At 32.8% G+C, this 20,891-nt stretch overlaps 1 protein-coding gene across 1 annotated transcript in view; it reads right to left on the bottom strand.

Annotated features, from left to right (window-relative positions):
* Positions 1-20,315, bottom strand: part of LOC103256996 (vacuolar protein sorting-associated protein 13B-like) — a gene marked incomplete at its 5' end in the record, with an annotated part of 55,154 nt that extends 34,839 nt beyond the window's left edge. The window contains 5 exons of the mRNA XM_021710741.1: positions 4,422-4,533; positions 11,373-11,781; positions 15,403-15,469; positions 19,487-19,601; positions 20,144-20,315. Of these exons, the coding sequence (XP_021566416.1) occupies positions 4,422-4,533; positions 11,373-11,781; positions 15,403-15,469; positions 19,487-19,601; positions 20,144-20,315 (875 nt within the window). The remainder of the gene's footprint in view (positions 1-4,421; positions 4,534-11,372; positions 11,782-15,402; positions 15,470-19,486; positions 19,602-20,143) is intronic.
* Positions 20,316-20,891: the final 576 nt, after the last annotated feature.

Raw genomic sequence — 20,891 nt, forward strand, 5'->3', positions numbered from 1 at the left:
GGTTAAGTTGATCAGCAATGGTCAATGATGTAATCAATTATGTCTACATAATGAAGCCTCCCTAAAAACCCAGAAAAACAACGTTTAGATGAGCTTCTGGATTGCTGAACACATGAAGATATCTGGAGTGGGTGCGCCTTCTCACATGACTTGCCCTATGCATCCATCTCTTCTATTCGACTGTTTATATATACTTTGTGATAGCTTTTATAATAAATAGGTAAAGGTAAGTAAGTGTTTTCCTGAGTTCTTTGAATTGCTATCGCAAATTAATCAAATCTGAGGAGGGGGGTCTTAGGAACACTGATTTATAGCTAGTTGATCAGAAGAGGCACAGGTCACAACCTGGGACTTGTGACTGAAATACGGAGTGGGAGGTGGGCAGTGTTGTGAAACTACGCCCTTAATCTGTGGGATCTGACAGTTATCTTCAGATAGATATTCTCAGAATTAAACTATGAAACATCCAGTAGGTGTCAACTGCGTGTGTGAGGAAACACTCTCCTCCATACACATACATCTGGTGTCAGAAGTGCTGGAATGGGGGTTGTATTTAATGTGTGAGAGTAGGAAAAACACTTTGGGTTTTTCCCACATCCTCATAGTTCCAATACCTCCACATGGATGTATTTTATTACAACCATCCTAATAGGTATGGTTTTGACTTGCAATTCTGTAATGACTAACAGTGTTATTTATATGTGCTTAGTGGCCATTTTTATGTCTTGTATGTATGTGTATATGTATGCATGTATTTGTATATAATATATATGAATATACATATATTTACTTAGCTCCTTTGCCCATTTTTAAATTGGGTTTTCTTTTCTTTTTCTTTTTTTTTTTGAGTTGGAATCTCACTCCATCACCCATGACACCCCAGCGTTGACCTGTTGGGCTCCAGTGAGCCCTTCGTTACAGCCTTCTGAGTAGCTGGAACTACAGGCGTGTGCTACCATACCTGGCTAATTTTTTATTTATTGTAGAGATGAGGTCTCGCCAAGTTGCCCAGGCTGGTCTCGAACCCACGGGCTCAGGCAATCCACTTGCCTCGGCCTCCCAAAGTGTTGGGATTACACTGAGCCTGGCCAGGGTTTTCTTTTTTTATTAATGAATTGTTAAGAGTTCTTTACATATTCTAGATACAGATCTCTTCTCTATTTGTAAATATTCTCTCTCATTCCTTGTCATTTCACTTTCTTGATAGAGTCCTTTGCAGCACAAAAATCTATAATTTTAATAAAGTCTAATTTATCTATTTCTTTAATCCCTTATACTTTGGGTGTCATATTTAAAAAACCATAACCTAACCCAAAGTCACAATAATTTACTTATTTGTTCTATAAGTTTCAGGATTTTAGCTGTTACATTAAGGTCTCTGATCTATTTTGAGTTAACTTTTGTATATGATTTGAGATAGGAGTTGAACTTCATGTAGATATCCAGTACTCCAAGGACCATTTGTTGAAAAGACTAGCCTTACCATTGACTTATCTTGGTACTTTTATCAGAAACTAATGGATAGTTTGTGATGGTTTCTTTCTTTTTTTTTTTTTGAGTTGGAGTCTCACTCTGTCACCCAGACTGGAGTGCAGTGGCTGCTGCCAGCCACTGCAGCCTCGACCTGCTGGGCTCTGGCGATCCTTCCGCCTCAGCCTTCCAAGTAGCTGGAACTACAGGCACGGGCTACCACGCCCGGCTAATTTTTGATTTATTGTGGAGATGAGGTCTCGCCAAGTTGCCCAGGTGGGTCTCGAACCCGTGGGCTCAGGTAATCTACTCACCTCAGCCTCCCAAAGTGCTGGAATTACAGGCTGAGCCACCAAGCCCAGCGTGATGGTTTATTTCTGAACTCTCAATTCTGTTCATGGATCTAGATCATTACACTATTATTACGCTTTCTTGATTCCTATTGCTTTAAGTTTTGACATCAGGAATTGTGAATCTGGGGATTATGTGCACCCTGTAGATTTGGGGAGTATTGCTATCTAACAACACTGAGTCCTCTGATCTATGAACATGGTCTTTTAAAATTTATTTCAATGATGTTTTGCACCTTTGAAAGTACACATTTTGAAGTTCTTTTGATAGATTTGTACATAAGTATTTTAATTTTTGATGCCATTATAGATAAAATTGTTTCCTTTCCCTTAATTTCATTTGTAGATTGCTCATTGTTAGTGTTGATTTTTACTATTGATTGTGTATCCTGAAACTTGGTTTGCTTGCCCAATAGCTTTTCAGTGGATTCCTTTGGATGTTCTATGTACAAGATCACGTCATCTGCAAAGAGACATAGTTTTATTTCTTTTATATAATCTGGATGTCGCTAATTTCATTTTCTTGCCTAACTGCACACTATATCTCCCAGTATAATGCTGAATAGAAGTGTTGAATGTGGGCATCCTTGTTTAACTTCCTTTTAGGATTCACAGTGCACATAGTCTTTTAAGAGTTCTGAGAAGCTACGCTGTAATAAAGTGTTTTCAACTTTGGATTCCCAAGCACTTGCCAAATTTATGTGAGCAACTATTAATAATTATGAAGCTTCTATTTTGCAGAACACATTTTAGAGAACACTGTAGGATAGTCCACAAAATGAGGGAAATTATTTTTCACTAGACAATAAAAGATAAAGTTCAGAGAAAACAAAAAAGTATGAAAGAATAAATTTCCTATTCAAAAAAATAAATTAGTCAAAAAAGAAAGAATTCAGGATTTTATGTTTGACATTGTAACACATATTGTTAACCTTGGGCTATAGGGGCACCCCAAAGTTAGCACACATGCTTGGAATTCAAGTTCTCCTAAGTCAAAACTGCAGATTAGACTCGTTTAAGAAGAACTGAGCAAATGGAAAAAAAGGAAGATCCTAATGGATACCAATATTAAGAAGACTGTTTAGAAGGAAGATCAGTAAAGAAGCTGCCAGAAAGATAAAAGAAAAATATAAAGAAATGGCCTTACAGAATGCAGAATGAGTTCCAAGCAAGTAAGAAGATAATTCATGCAAGAGCCAGAAAATGGAGAAAGTAGGCAAGAAAAGGATGTATCTTAGTGGTTCACATTATTTATGATGACAGGATCTTTTGATAGGACATAGATTTCTTTTTCTTCCACTGAAGGTGAAGTAGGGCCCTTTTTGAGGATCACTTACTTATAAAGTAGAAAAGATAGTTTATAGCTAGAAGAATTATCAAATGCTAGAAATTTAAAATATTTTTACCCAGAAATGATCTTCTACTATAATCCTTTCTGTAGATTCTAAGAAAGTCAAAAGATGTGAGCTGTAATTTTGGCAATATCACTGTTTGACTGGGGACAACTAGTTTTCTTTTGGATCCTCTGTTTCCTAATCTATAAAATATGGAAGTTGGATTAGATAATTCCTAAAGACTGCTTCAGCTCTGATAGCATAAGATTGTATATAAGCTAGCTAAATAAAAACTTATTAAAGGAATTAATGCTGTAAGATATCAAAAATTAGTATCAGGAAAAGACCGTAAGTATATGTCAAATAAAAAATTATTAACTCAAGTATCAGAGAAATTTGAGAAATAAAATTCCTAGATCCCTTTAAAGTAAATATAGTTGTCAATCTCTAGGTGGTAAATGCATTACCAAAATTAGAATCTTTCCTAGTAGTAACATTTACTAGAGAACAGTAGGAATTTATTTTTCAGAAGAATGAGACTACATCTGAAAAACAGACCAGCAGGAAGAACAAGGCACTTGTTCATCTGTATTTCTGTGACTTTTCTCACTTGGCATTATTTGCAACTGTACTTTTATGTCTGGCAGCAGTGCCAACTTCAGTATGAATCATATATTATTTTTATCATGATGATTACATATGTTCACCAGTTTAGTTGTCCATATATGCTTGGTGTGGTTTGCAAACACTCACTGACAAAATCCAGAGCATAGCATTTTCACAGAAAGTGTTTACTGTGAAATTTCTCTTTAGAAGTTTGCTTTTCTTTACAGCTTTGATCCATATGACATCCACATTCCTACATTTTAAACAATGGCTTATACTTAAATTAAGAAAATGCTTCACTTTGATACAACATGACTACAGTAGGATGTGGTGGTTCCAGAGAGGACCTCGTTTTCTTTTGTGATTAGAGATTTGGTCAAATTTGAAGTCTGCTAAAATTTTCCAAACTATGCTTCTCCAGTTTTATGGTCACTTGGTACTTACATTCTGTTATTCATCAACACTTCACAGAAATACTTGATTTGTCTGAATGAATTTAAAAACCCACAACTGAAGAAAATCAGAAAAACCTGGTTTTAAATATCAAAAGATCCCAAATGAAAAATATTTCTACAGGCCACACTAAGTAAGTTTTATTGATCATTGTACTTCTTTGCAGGATGAAATAGTTGCAAGATTGCATGTAAGAAAATAAACTTACTGGTAAATATCTTTCCTAAGGACAGATCTGCCAAGGGGATTGTCAGCCTGAGGAGCCATAGCAACAGAGCCTATCTTCAAAACCATGGTGTCTTCTTTGGCTGCTTGATTAACTGTAACAAAAGAAAGACAATTTATGAATACACTGTGGATCTGTGCATAACTTCATGCATAAGAAGAAATGTTTGAGGAAATGTAATACAGACACATTAAGATGAGATCAGTAAGTGAGAAAAAAATTATGTTTAAAATAAAAATATTTGATGTTTTTCTTAATTCCCTATTTCCTTCATATCGCATTAACTGGTTTTCTGTTAAGATACACAATTCAAATGGCAATGCAAAGACAATTTCACTCCCAACATTAAAACCACAATCTGCATCTTTCTCCCAAGTGATTTTCAACCCTGAGTTTTTACTATCTCGTTGCTGATAAATATGGTAAAGGGGACTATTACAAACTCAGTAATAAATTCTCAAAGCCATTTAAATTTACATGTAATGATAATTAAATATAATGTACGTGTACACACAGTATCACACTTTATGCTAAAATGTCAGAAAATTCAAAATAAATATGATGGCTGCAATGTTGAGAGAATATGTCAACTTGTTATCCTAAGCACTTTTTAATTTTAACAATATCGACTGTGAAACTGCTTGAGAAATAGTAACCCCATATCTAGTTAGAAGTTCTACCTCCTAATGAAATCTAAAACTAAGGTAATTCAGAAAACAAGATGAGACGAAAGGATATACCAGCTCCAAATATTTTTTTTGTACTGAATAAAACAATATCTAACCATATGATCTCATCTTATGAAGTTCAACACTTTTTCTATAACCCACTGACTAATTCAATGTCTTCTCTAAGGACAATTTGGAATTAATAGGGGTTCTTAACAATTTCATTCATTAAATTCATTCTCTATTTTCCAACAGATGATTCTACTATAGTAGCTATGTAAACACTGTTTAAAATTGTTAACGATATATAGCTTTCTGAGTTTTGAAGTAAGCATATACTAAAACTCATAATTTCTCTCAAGGAACTATCATTTGCCACAAATAGAACAGAAAGAACGGGCTGCAAGACCTCAGGGATATCCTGAACAGAATATGCCTACAAAGGCATACAATCCATATTTCCCAAACTGTGGTGCCCAAAGAATGCAAAAGCTAGGAGATTATTTCCAGCTGCTTCAGCAGTACACTTGGTATGGTCTGACTTAGATTAGACCAAAAAAAAAAAAAAGAATTAAGAAAATCAGCAAAAGTAAAAAGAAAGATATTCGGTGAGGGAAAGACGGAACCAGAATAAGATGACCATAAAGGGAGTGGGGAAGGCAAAATGGTAGGGAGGTGGGAGGAGGAACAAAGCAGAAGGGGACAAAAAAAAGAGATGAGCTATCATAATTAATATTAGTATCTGGATGCCACAGCAAAGACAATACTTTTTAAATATCCACTGGAAAAAAAGATCAAATAGAAAACAACTACTCATGCAGCTGCACTATTTTCAAATGACTAGAGATCTAGCTTGATTATAGGTCCTTATGCTATGAACACTGTTTACATTTCACAGATCTTGCATTTTATGCCAAGCTTATCAAATAGTACCATGTGGATAAAACCTCTGATTAAGCAACAGGCATCAATTAAATCAATAAATACTAAGCCTAGAGAATAGACCATATCACAAAAGCGCAATTAGTGTTCTTGCTAACTGTTCTTCCAGGCTACAGATACTACCATCCATTTGAAAGTCTGAAATGTAATAGAAACACTGCAGTAAATGAGGTACATATGGAAGAGAAATGACGTACTTGGTGTTACACACAAAGCCAGATCCAAGAAAAGAATTCTGTTTCTGTTAGAGCCAAAAGTGTTCTCAGTAGCTTATATTGAGTATGAAGTTATAATTTAAAAAAGCACTTAATGCAGATCATTCATTAACTAGATTAAATAATTAATTTTATTACAGAAATTATTCAGCATATCAAAATATATCATTGATATATAAGAAAACATAATAAAAATATGTATTTATACAAGAAACTGCCTCAAGTCATTTCTCCAGTTACTTTATAGCTGAAAAAAAAAAAAAAACAAGCTTCCCTTTTTTGGTTTATTTCACCTGCATTTAATAGTTGGACCATATGAGGAACTGTTCCCTCTAGAAGCATTTTCAACATGAAAATGAATGCCTTCCTTCTTCGCTTTAACTCTATTTTTAAAAACTGAGCCTCATGAGGAACTACTCATTCTAGAAGACTTATTTTATACTAGATCCAAAAACCAGTTCTCTGTTGTGAAATAAAAAGCTTAAGCTGGAAGTCAAACACCTGTAGAGTCAGATGCTTGATAATCATTGCACATAATGCAAACAATATTCACGCTGAGAGCCAGACTTTCAAAACGACTTCGCTAAACATAACATTAGAATGTTAAATATAGTTTTTCTTATTAACTAAATTTTAGACTTGATTTAAAAATTTTACATTAATGTCACATGAATTGTAAGTCTGAAAGATTTTGTCTTTTCCTGGGGCCAAAGAGTGTGTATATGTGTTTGTGCAGATGCATGAACGTATATGTGTGTACGGCATATGAAAAACCTGCAAACTTTGAAATTATGAGCTTGTATCAGTAACCAAATGCTGGAATTAAAAAGTAGAGGTTTCACACAATTGTCAGATAATATAAGACTGTTGTTTACAACAATGTTTTATTAATTCCAAAATGAAATAAAAGTGTTTTGGAGACTTCAACTTTCCTTTAAGATTCTCAATAAAAACTCAATTTAGCAAAATGTGAAGTCTCAAGAGTATCTGAAATTGCCACTGTGTAATGTTATATTTTTATAAAGCCAAAACTGTTGTGACAGCTTTCAACAAAAGGTCTTAATTAGCTATTGCCATAATAGCAGTTGAAGACAAAAAGAAGTTGTAATAAATGTGTAACCTAATGACCACTGTGCCTATTTATGGAAATTTTAGTTGCGTTTACTTTACGTAGCATCTCTGATACACATTACTCTGTGAAAGGCACAGATTATTATAGGCACAGATTGCTCTGTGATATTTTTATGAGAAAGTTACTGCTGAGAAAGTATAATGTAGCAACATTTAGTTATGCTATCACATGCATTAAGATAGTTTACATATCTGTTTTCAGTGTAATTAATCTGATAAAAATATTGGTCCAACAAACCTCCTTTTGAAGACTTTCTAGAATAACATGAATACTATGCTCTTGACTTATCTTACCAGAGTCATTAAATTAATAGTATTTATTGTTAAAAAGAGTTGCTGCTTCAATCATGATTTCTTTATTTAATCATATTATAGCTTTATGAAAATATTCAATCTTCCATATAAAATATAAGAATTTATCTAAGCTTTAAACTTGTTAAAATGGTAAAGTTTATGTTATATGAATCTTACCTCATTAAAAATAATTTCTTAGACCTTCTTATGTGTGAATTATCATTTGAATTAAAAGTAACAATGAAGAGACAAAAAAGGTGTCAAAAAATCTAACATGACAAAATCTTGACTTTTTAGCATGAATTTTTATAGTTGTATTCTCAGGATAGGCACAAAGTCTAGCAATTTAAGATATCTCAGACAGATACAGATGTAAGAGTAGCTATAAGCACAGACATAGATATATGCATAGATACAGAGATACACCCAAAGTCAGAAGACAAAAACCAAAAATGTAAAGATGCATGTAATACATGCCAGACAAAAGGCTTAATACACAAATAATTTTTATTAATTAATAAGGAAAATATAAGAAACCCCTTAAAACTTTTCACTGACAGGTTGACAAAAGACTAAAAAGTCTGATAAACCCAACCAGGAGAGAGTGTAAGAAAAGGGTATAAACTGGTGCAGCCCTCTAGAAGGGCAATTTGACATCTCTTAATATTTAAAGGTACATACCTTTTGATATAGCAATCATTTTGTTAGGAATTTATTCTACAGATATACACTTAAGTTACAAAAAAATGCCACAAAAAATTATTGCAAAAAGTGTTCATATGAGCAAAGGATTAAAATTAAACTACAAGTACACAGATAAATACAACAAATTATATTTTCCAAAGATAACTATAATAACATCCCCCAGCTCATATACTCTCATTCAAGGTGACCTCAGAAAGTATTAGGGTACCTACTTTCTGGAATTATATGTTAAAAACCCCACCTTAACCATTATCAAACAAAACAGCTTTTAAAATAAGATGGCCAAAGTCTGGAAATGTATTTGCAACTATAATTTTTACAAAGGGAAAATTAAACTGTTCTTTTTCAGCTCCCTTTTCTCAAATAGCCAGATTTGTATTCCTTCTGACATGCACACAAATATATCAATGAAACAGAATCTGTTTCAGTGAACCCTTGGTGAGTATGACAGAAAGATAAAGACAGAATTAAACAAGGCATTTCTGACCCTTGTCTCACTACAGAGATACTCAAGTGCTCAAGGCACAAGTGCTACTATGCTGATAGTTAGTTTCCACTAGTCTTCTTGTTGACTAAACTGGACCTGCACATTGGCATTGCTTAGAAAATACCACAACTCCTGTCCTGATATATATATATTTTACTCCGAGTCGGACGGAGTCTCACTCCATCACCCAGGCTAGAGTGCAGTGGCAGGCTCACAGCCACTCCTGTGTTGATATGCTGGGCTCTGGCGATCCTTCCGCCTCAGCATTCCAAGTAGCCGGAATTACAGGCGCACATTACCTCACCCAGCTAATTTTTTGATTTACTGTAGAGATGAGGTCTCACCAAGTTTCCCGGGCTGGGGCAATCTATTTGCCTCGACCTCCCAAAGTGCTGAAATTACAGGCTGAGCCACCGAGCCCAGCCTCCTGTCCTAATCTTTTAATATTTTTTCCAAGCAGAGTAGTACACAGAATTCTAGAGATTTACCATATGACCCAGAAATTCTGTTCTTTGCATTTACCCAAAAGTACTGAAAGCAGGAATTCCAACAGAAACTTGTAAGTCAGTGTTCATGCATGGTACCATACTCACATCAGCCAACCAAAAGGTGGAAATGACCCAGCTATCCAACAGATGAATGAATAAACAAAATGTGGTATAGCTGACAGAATATTACTTAGTCATACAAAGAAATGAAGTTCTGATACATGCTACAACTTGGATGAAATGTGAAAACATTACGCTAAGTAAAATAAGCCAGACACAAAAGGGCAAATGTTGATTGATTCCACTTATATGAGATTTCTAGAAAAGGCAAATTCATAGAGACAGAGAATACATTAGAGGTTACCAGGGGATAGGGTAGTTATTGTTTAATGGGCACAGGACTTCTGTTTGGGCTTACAAAATAATTTGGAAATAGTGTGATGGTTGCACATTTTGAATGTAATTAATGCCACTGAATTAAACACTTAGAAATGAAATGTTATGTTATATATATTTTACAATAACAAAAAGAGAGAAAAAATCTTCCAAATCAATGATCGAGACATTTTATAGTCATAGGCAAACTCTTCCTTAGGAGGAAACATTTATTATTATAAATAAGACCCTTCCAGTGATGACCACTTAAGAATTGTAACCAACACTAACACTGATGGTGAAAACAAGTCAGTCACATAGGCTTCTCTCATACCTATGGCTACAAGACTTCATTCAAAGGAGCTTTGCAATGATGATCTAAAATGAAATGAAAGAGCAATTCACTTGAAAATGTCTCCTTCATTAACAAATACCAAAGACTTAAAGAAGCATTCAGTACATTGATAATATTTTAACACAAATTTTCAACACAGATCAAATGTCCATATGGTTGATTCAGAAAGATTTATCAAAATATCTATTTTAGTTAGCCTGGTTGGGTCATGCAGAAAATCAACATACTGATATTGATTCATACTCTTTGTCAAGTTTTAAAACTTAATAAATGGGGGATAAAACATATACATTTGTTTTTTAAATTTATATTTGTGCCAATATTTATATTTTAGAGTGTAAATAGGTTTTCAAAAAGGAAATCCTAAATCAAAATAGCACAGGGGAAAAAAACATTAGTTTTAGTAATGTTCAATTATTATTCAGAAACCAATTACATCATAAAATTTGAGGATAATTTGTAAATCGTGAACATTTCTATCTTACTACAAAAGTCTCACAATCAGACATGTTGCTTTACTTCCTTTACTGTCTCTACAGCCTGACACTACTTTCTCAGCTTTTTAAAAATTCTTCCTATATTTCTCTATACCTCATCCCACTCTTTCTCCTCCACTATCATTTTTTTTCTTATGTTTCGATGAAATTCTGGCCTTATTGGTTATTTGCATTCAACTGAAAATAATTAGATAATTAAGAAATACAGAATATAAAATACATGTTACACAGTATCTTTAGAACTTACAAAAGCTACTAATATATTTTATTTTAAATGAATTAAAGGAACACACTCAGGATAGGAAAATGAATGCTTTATACCAGAGAGATTTTTATGAAAAATAGATCCTCAATTGTTGTAAAAGCTAGTTATATGGCTATATATTTACAGTTATAGGCTAGATCATAGAATTTTAATATATTTTATCAGTATAAACATTGTTTTGTTTTTAAACAAAATTTTATTTATCTTAGCTCTTTAAGACCCAGTATTTGAATCTAAGCAAACAAATAATACAAAATGTAAGCTTTACTGGCAAAAGCCCTAAAGAATCTAATGTCTCCTAATCTACTGATGGAGTCAGATACCCAGTATTCTGATATATTGCTGCAAGATTTAGTTATAGAATGACTATAAATGTATGTACTCTTTCTAACACACACCAAACTGCAAAGTACAGTCACTCATATTTTTAAAAAACAAACAAAAAAATGGAAAAATAAGGTCTCTAGGAGAAAATTATTTAAAATCAGACTCCCAAATTAGAAGACAGTACCTTCAACAGTTGGCTGTATTGCTTCTATTTTTGGAACAAAAATTCTGATTACACTTGTGTTGATATAAATCAAAGGTAAATTGCGTGATGTCAGTGTATGGGTCCTCATGGGCTGACCAGGAGATTTTCTTTTCTCTTTTTGGGTCCTTGGTAGTTTTGCTTGAAATATACTTGCAATGGCATTAAGTAAAGGAAAACAAAGAACAATATCAAAAGCTTGTGCTGAAAGAAGAATTTCATGAAGAAAATGAGGAGAACCATCCGTTAAACCTTCAGATAATTTGTGAAAACTTCTTCGCTCATTTCTTGATGTTAACTTGTGGCGGACATTTTTTGTTACAGCTTTTGTATATGTTAGAGAGAGAAATCCATGCTGCTGATGAGAACCATCTAGAAGTTTTGTAGTTGTCTGTTCCAGAAAAAAGAAATCACAGTACAGAGTTCATTAAAAAAACATTAAAAAAAATTATCTGAAAGAAGTAAAATGACCTCAATGTATATTTTACCTTTTGTCTTACCCTATACCTCTTAAAAATCACATGACTTATCAATTATGCAGATGGGACAAAGCATCTAAGACAGAATGACTAAACTAAGTTAGGTATTCTGAGTTATAGTTCTAGATCTTAAGAGAGGTAAATTACCTCCCTGTGCCTGTTTCTATGATTTCTGCATTTTCTGTAACATTAAGAATTTGGAAAAAGCTATCTTGATCTTATCTTTCATTTCTTGATTAATTTTTTATTGTGAGTACCGATTGGCTGTCATAAAATGGATCACAGAAAAATTTTTTTTTATTCATGTGAAACTGAAGTATGCATGTTATGTATTTTTATTTGGGGTCAAACCTGAATAGGTGAAATGATTGCTTTCACTAGATGGGACACAACATTTATAAAATCAGAGTTTTTCCTTCAGTAATCTGGCTAATTTATATGAAGACAGAGATCATAAAGAAGCATCATGGATACCATGCCTTGATAACTGAATTAACCAGTTAGTACATCTTTAGAGAAGATAGTAACGTGACACGAAAAGATAACATTTGTCTTTTAGAACTTGCCTTATTTAAGTAGCTATCACATTATCTACAAAACCTAACTATCGTATATCCTACAACTTCATAACCTTTGGGTACACTACTATAATTAGTACACATATAAGGTTTGATTGAGAATAAAAAGTATATAATTATGACTTCCATATTTCTGCTAAAACTAGCCCAATTAACTTGCATATTCAAATTGCATACTATAAGCAAATTATACTAAAAATAATATTACTTTTAAAAGGGTAAAGTAAAATGTATTCTTCTGTATTCCTCAACATATAAAAAAAACTCTTGAAAAATTTTCCTTAGTCAATTAATATACACAGAATCCTATTTTTAAAATTATTCAGCATAAAATTAGAGTAGAATTGTTTATCCCACACTCTCACTCATCTTTCCAATAGGGGACACTTTTTTTGTTTTTGTTATTATGGTCCTAAGAAGAGATTGTTAAGAGATGAACTGAACTGGGAAAGAAGAAAAAAAGAAAAAAAAAAGGAAATATATTCACATAAACAGAAAAAAATGAAAGAAGAAAACAGTGATGTTTCTGAGTCTGTGTTATCCCATCTAAACCTCTTTTGTGTCCACTTTCTTCCTCTCATGTTGCTGCCTACTACCCAGACTTGGTGACAGAAAAAAAATATGCAATTCAGTTATTACCTTTAATCGGAATGTTTTTTAAAAAGAAGGCAAGTAAACGCTTAGCTTTGTAAATGTTCTTTTTTCCAGTTAACTGACCATTAAAAAAAATTTGGAAAGTAAGCATTACGTGGTTGTGCAATATAATCTTTTTTTTTCCACAATGGTCTACCTTCAGAGCATTTTTCACTATTTCCAACTTTTTGACTGCGTCACCTTCCTGATTTTCCTCTTTTTGATCTCTACACTTGAAACAAAAGAAAGCATAAGTAAGACAGGCATAGTACTGCCAGTCTCATCACCATATTGGTGGACAGCAGGCAGTAAAGGATGGAGAAGGATGGCTGTGGTATAGCCCCAGCGGAGGAGGCCACAGCAATACTGTCTGCTAAAGGTGTCTACACTAGGGAGTTGGCCACTAATCTAAATAATATAACTGATAATCTTTATTGATGGAATTTTAATCTGGAATTAGTATAAAAGGCATTTCAGTGTATAAACATTTTTATTTGGAAAAATATTTTTAAGCACATGGAATAGTAAGTGTTCTTGAAAGGTAAGCTACATGAGGAAACAGTTTACTTATTTATTTTAAACTGCTGCATCCCTAACTCCCTTAATATAGGGGGAAAAAATGAATACTAGCTGGAGTTGAGGTAATACCAATATCACGTTTCTTAGCACAATAATAATTTATATTACTTAAAATGAAAAGTGAGAAAACACTGATAATTAAATACATTTTAATAAAAGTTATTTAATTTTAAAAGTTAGGAAATGATAAAAATTTAAAGACCATAAATAATAAATTTAGAATAAAACTCTGACCTACAAAAAAGAAAAAGGAATAGTTGTCCATATGGTCTGAGAAAATTTCTAATAATATTTGAATAAATAAATTCTTTAAAGAATAGCTAATAAATTCTTTAAAGAATAGCTATTGCCATTGCAATAATCTGCTTTTAATATTTAAAAATTACATGTGTTTTTACAACTTTAAGAATATAACTTAAAATAATTAGCTTATGAAAATATTCATATATGTCGCACCATTAGGAAAAGCAAGGCTTTAAACTTCTAAAAGTCACTTGTATACAGTCTAGCTTTCATTGTCTAGTCAATCAATGACACAAGTACCATCTTTCTCGTTCAGACTCAAGAGGATACCGAATAAGTTACTTGGAATTCATTGTGAGAATATAATGGCATAATAATAGGAAAAAAATAACAAAAAGCAATCTCAGCAGGAATCATAAGAGGAATGACAAAAGCAGTGTTGGTCAACTCTTGATTATCCAATACATGAACAATTCTTAAAAATTAAATTTAGTCTCTTACTTTGATTTTTCTTTATAGATGATAAAATTAGTTTGTACTCACAAAACCAGAGCAACAATAGTTAGTGACTCAGAAACAGATTATAGTAGAAAATCAGTCTATGATTTAAAATTATATTATAGTTTATTTATGAAGTAGATGATACAGAGGAAAATGAAAATCAAGAGTTGACTCTATGGACAGTTCAATTCTTTCTCTGGGTTCCTGTTAATTAAAATTCTGTAGCATAATTTAAAAATAATTTCTTACAGAAGGAAAGAAGCCAGAGCAACTATTGAAAGGGTCCTGCTTGCTGATGGGTCGAACCAACAAAGTGCGTCTGTTCAGCTTGTCAGTACAGGAAAGGAAGACACCTCCACATTGCCCCAAAGACCAACACTCTTCCCCAAGGCTTGAGGTGATGGACAGGAGCAAAGAAGGTGAAAAGACAAAAAGCAATAAAAGCCATAAGCAAAACCAAAACAAAACAAACAAAACCAAAGGAAAAAGAAAAAGAAAAAGAAAAAATCTGAATAGCTTTAAATTCTGCTAAAGTTTGCATAGATTTAGGTTTGAGCCACTGCTAGGTATGGCTTCCACCTGGACCATCTTCTGCAAAAGCAATTGTTAAGGGAAATAAATAGAAAATAATTGCTTTTAGTGTATAGTTATAACTTCTAGTATATGATAAAGAACAATCCAGTATGAACTCACTTAAGACATAGAAAAAAATTTCCAAAAAGTCAACATAATAGTACATTAAAGATAAAATATATTAAAAAGAGCAATCTCATCTTTACTTTTTTGATAAATTTACTTAACTGTTATAATAGGAAGATGGTTACAAAACATGAGCAGTTTAAAAAATAGTTTTAAATGTATATGTAATTTTGAAGAAATAGATCAAGAATTTACTCTAAGCTCTGATTATTGTAACCATTAGTCCTATTGCATGAAAGAACAAAGAGAAACAGTTTAAATATATACTTTCAAAAATCATAATAACTAAATGTGTCTCACCACAGGTTTTTCTTTGCACTGTAGAAATACTCCTTCAAAATGTCCTGACTGCCAACCTTCCCCTGGCCTGGAAAACATAAGTTCACCTTATCTGTTCTCTTCAATTTTTCTGAGTTAAAAAGTTGAGCATAAATAAAGATTTCAAATCGTTCTAAAGTAAACAACACTGCACTGAACTAAAACGTGGATCTGGCAATTCAGTCAATAGAACAATTCACATTAGCACCATACCCTGTGAGTTTTACAAAGGAACATTTGACCTCATGGTAAACTGCACATTTATCTGGCTGATTATTAATTTCTATCTCTTCCATGACACCGTGAAGCCCTTAAGAGTACGAATTATAATTATTTTTCTTAAACACTACATCTCCATTGCTTAGCATAGCACCTGGCACATAACGCATACCCAATAAACATTTGGATTGAGTGAATGACTTATGTAAATACTTAAAATGACTTATCCAAATATTTAAAATTTACATAAATATAACAGCAAAATCAGGGATAGACTACAACACAGAATATAATACTCACATCATTAAAAATTATTTCAGCTATAATATTATATTAATATATTACTTGCAAAAATATTTTAATATAAATATATACTATTTCAAAGGAATTAAAGAACTAAACATTCCATTATGAAAAGCCAATTAATGATTCAATGCTATTATTACAAAAATAATTATATGATTGGTAAGGTAATACTATTATAACAAGTACTAATATATTTCCAGCAAATATTTTGTATTCAATAATTGTAACAGATTTGATAGTTACTGTCATAAACAATATGATATATGCAATAATGGATAAAAGTTCAAATGTTTTTAATGTAGAATTAGAAACTTGGTAAAGGATTAAAAAGGTTTTAAGGCATGAGATGAATCAATATGTGTACAAAAACCCATGTGCTTCCACAGGCACAAAAAAATTGGTGAATCAATAAATATTCTGAATCCAGAAAGAAATGGACTCTATGCCTGTTTATAAGCTAAAAACTATAAAACTTAAAATATGATGCTATATAAAAACATTTTTGAAAGTATTGTGAGTTTTATGGCATGTAAATTATAATTTCAATTACAAAATAAAATATCAGGATACTACTATAAAGTAAAAAATTGTATTTGCATGTTTACTTGGGAAAAATTAATGATAAAGTTGCTATAGAGCTTTGTGAAAACATCTAAAACTTATCTTTTTTACTACCATTACTCATTATCATACACAAATCATATTTGCATAATTATGATTTTGATATAAATTTACTAGGGAAGAAACAATGGTTCTAGAAATATCCATCACATGCATATTAATTATCTGTGGGATAAGAAAAGAGTCATCAAAATGGTAAGGGACATGAGCTAATGCTCCATCTCAGATCATGATTATACTGGCAGTGGGAATGGATGGGAAGTGTACAGCAAAAACCAGAGCCATCAACTGTTTTCCAGGATCTTAGCAAATATATATCAAGTAAGTTGTATAAGATAATTAGTAAAAGCAGTTTATTTCACTTAATGTGGCAATGCAGGCATTCATGAACACATTTGCCATTTTAAAAGACAAAATTTTACCGTGCTTCCTATACAAATACGAAGTAAAATTAACCAATTTACCTGTTAAGAACCCTCTTTGAGAAGAAATACAGGCATACCTTGTTTTACAGGATTTGCTATATTGCTCTTCGTGGATATTGTGTTTTTCCCAAATTGAAGGTTTATAGCAATCCTGCACTGAGCAAGTCTATCAGTACAATTTTTTTCTCAACAATCACGTGGTCACTTTGTGTCTGTGTCACATTTTGGTAATTCCTGCAATATTTCAACTCTTTTTAATGTTAATATATCTGTTGTGTGATCTGTGGTCAGTGATATTAGATGTTACTGTTCATAACTGTTTTGGGGCAGCATGAACTGTGCCCAAATGAGACAATGAACTTAATTCATAAACGTGTGTATTCTGATTGCTCTACTCGATCAGCTGTTCCCCCATCTCTCCCCTTTTCCTTGTGTCTATTTCCTGAAACATAACACTACTGAAATTAGGCCTATGAATAACCTGCAATGGCCTCTAAGTATTCAAGTGACAAGAAGAGTCATCTTTCACTTTTAAATCAAAAGTTAGCAATGATTAAGTATAGTGAGGAAGACACAACAAAAGCTGAAACAAGCCAAGAGTTAGGCGTCTTATGCCAGAACACAAAGGAAAAGTTCTTGAAGAAAATTAAACATACTACTCCAGTGTATACTTGAATGAAAGTGAAACAGTCTTATTGCTGATATGGGAAAAGTCTAAGTGATCTGAATAGAAGATCAAATCAGCCACAAAATTCCCTTAAATCTAGAACAAGGACCCTAATGTTTTTCAATACTATAAAGGCTGAGAGAGGTGAGAAGGCTGAAGAAGAAAAGTCGGAAGCTAGTACAGGTTGTTTCATAGATTTAAGGGAAGAAGTTGTCTCCATAAAAGTGCAAGATGAAGTAGCAAGTGCTGATGTAGAACCTGCAGCAAGTTATCCAGAATATCTAGCTAAGATAATTGATATAGGTGATTATACTACACAACAGATTTTTAATGTAGATGAAGCAGCCTTCTCTTAGGAGATGTCATCTAGAACTTTCATAGCTACAAAGGAGAGGTCAATACCTGGCTTAAAAACTTCAAAGAACAGGCTGACTCTCTTGTTAGGGGCTAACGTAGCTGGTGAATTGAAGTTGAAGCCATTGATCATAGACCATTTTGAAAAACCCTTAAGAGTTATGCTACATCTACTCTGTCTGTGCTCTGTAAATTGAACAACAAGGCGTGGATGACAGCACATCTTTTTACATCATAGTTTAATGAATATTTTAGACTTACTGTTGAGACCTATTGCTCATAAAAAAGATTCCTTTGAAAAAAATGACTGCTCATTGATGGCCACCTAAGAGCTCTGAGAGAGATATACAAGGAGATTAATGTTGTTCACGCCTGCTAACACAACATTCATTCTGCAGCCTATGGATCAATAATTATTTCAACTTTCAAGTCTTATTATTTAAGAAACAAAATCTATAGCTGCCATAGATTGTGATTCTTCTGAAGCAAGCTGGACCTGGGCAAAGTTAATTAAATACCATATGGAAAAGATTCACCACTCTAGATGCCATTAAGAACATTCATGATTCATAGGAGGAGGACAAAATATCCACATTACCAGGAGTTTGAAAGAAGTCGATTCCAATCTCCATGGATGACTTTGAGGGGGTTCAAGACATAAGTGGAGGAAGTAAATACAGATGAGGTGGAAACAACAAGAGAACCAGAATTAGGAGTGGAGCCTTGAGATGTGACTGAATTGATATAATCTCACGATAAAGAATGAATGAGAAGTTGTTTTTTATGGATGAGCAAAGAAAGCTTCTTGAGATGGAAACTACTCCTGGTAAAGATGCTGAGAACATTGTTGAATGACAACAAAATATTTAGAATATTCCACAAACTTAGCTGTAAAGTAGTGGCAGGGTTTCAGAGGATTGACTCCAATTTTGAAAGAAACTCCATTGTGGGTAAAATACTATCAAACAGCAATCATATACTACAGAGAAATCTTTCAAGAAAGGAAGAGTCAGTTGATGTGACAAATTTCATTGTTGACTTATTTTAGGAAATTGCCACAGCCACCCTAACCTTCTGCAGTCAAGACCCTAATCAGTCACCGGCCATGAACATCAAGGCAAGATTCTCCAACAGCAGAAAGATTATGACTCATTGAAGGCTCAGATGATTGTTAGCATGTTTTAGCAATAAAGTATTTTTAAATTAAGGTATGTACACTTTTTATATAAAATGTTATTGCATACTTTATATACTACAGTATAGTGTAAATATACCTTTTGCAAGCACTGGGAAATTAAAAAATTTGTGTGACTTGTTTTATTGCAATATTTGCTTTATTGGGGATGTCTGGAACTAAATCAGCAAGGTATGCTTGTATTTTTTAAAAAATAAGTAGTCAAATTAAAGTAGAAAAATTCTTATAATAAATTTGTTCAAAAAAATATAGCTTTCTTATATTCATTTCATTATTTACCTGCTCCTATAGTGGTCAATATTGAAACTCTCTATTTTACATTTCACTTTGGTATATACATCCTGGACATCTATGGAAGCACTGAGATCTTCTAGTTCACTGACCATACAAATCTCTGCAATAAGAAGCAAACATTAACATAGATATGGTCCTCACAATCAATACTGAAACTTTCTATTTTACATTTCACATTGGCATATATGTACTGGACATGTGTAGATGACACAAAATTCCAGAATAATAGGTAAAATTACTATCAGTATAGGCCATACAATTAAGATAAGACATATATTTCAAGATAGGAGAAATACCAGTTAATTTTTGAAGTATTATATTTGATATTAGTCAAGGATCTTTGTAAAACTTGTAGTGACAATGGTATAATATATCAATATGACCATTGAGGAAATTCCTTCATGGCCTTAAGATAAATGTTAATACAAACAGGCCAACATTTAGGTATTACAAAGTAAAAGAGACTATGTACACATAAAAATAGAAACTTTACATATCAGTAAGATTCAACATTTTAGCTTTGTTAAGGAAAACACTTAAATGAATCTAATGATGTTTATTTAATTATAAATGACAATAATAAAATAAAGTCTAATATTTCTTCTTTAATTATTTCAGCAAAGAGGACATGCAATGCTGTACCTGTGCCTTTGTTTACAGAATCTGGAGCAAATAGCTTTACAGTAACTTTGGGGAGCACCCACTGCATCCATAGACTAACACGTCCACTGGATCCACCAATATTACTTGTAGTTTGTTCCAACGTAACAGAATCTGAAAATGGTGAGTCATCACCTGCTTGTACAGAATCTCCCTGGGGTGAGGGAAAAAAAATCCATTTGTAACATTAAAAAAAAAAAAAAACTGCAAATATAATTTACAATAAAAAATCAGCAATTATTAGTTGTAAACTTTACCCATCATATATGCTAATAATAATCATATAAATGCTAAACTGAATGCATAATGCTAATCATATAAACATATACTACTCAAATGCTTTTTGAAGTTACAATATATACACATGTCATTTCAGTTTCCTCTAAAGATATGGAGAACAAGTTAGGTTCATATAAATGAGTATTTCCTTATACAGCAGGGTCTACAAGCTAGTGTGAAGGCCCACATACCACTGCTTTGGGGGAATGAAGTTTCCTTAGATCAAAATCTCTATTGTTGATGGCTGCTTTTCAGTAGAGTTGCATAGCTGCTACAGAGATGCTATGGCTCACAAAGCCTAAAAGTCTTTACTATCTAGCCCTTTACAGGAAAAATAATTTGTCTGCCACTGCTATACAAAGGTGGACCACCAAAAAACTGGAATTAATTTATAAACACCTTGTATTTATTCTTATATATTTAAACTTCAGTCATCTTCAAAGCACTCTCA

This window comes from Carlito syrichta, unplaced genomic scaffold (genome assembly GCF_000164805.1).
Source record: "Carlito syrichta isolate Samal-C Ts95f unplaced genomic scaffold, Tarsius_syrichta-2.0.1 Scaffold300617, whole genome shotgun sequence".
Classification (NCBI taxonomy): domain Eukaryota; kingdom Metazoa; phylum Chordata; class Mammalia; order Primates; family Tarsiidae; genus Carlito; species Carlito syrichta.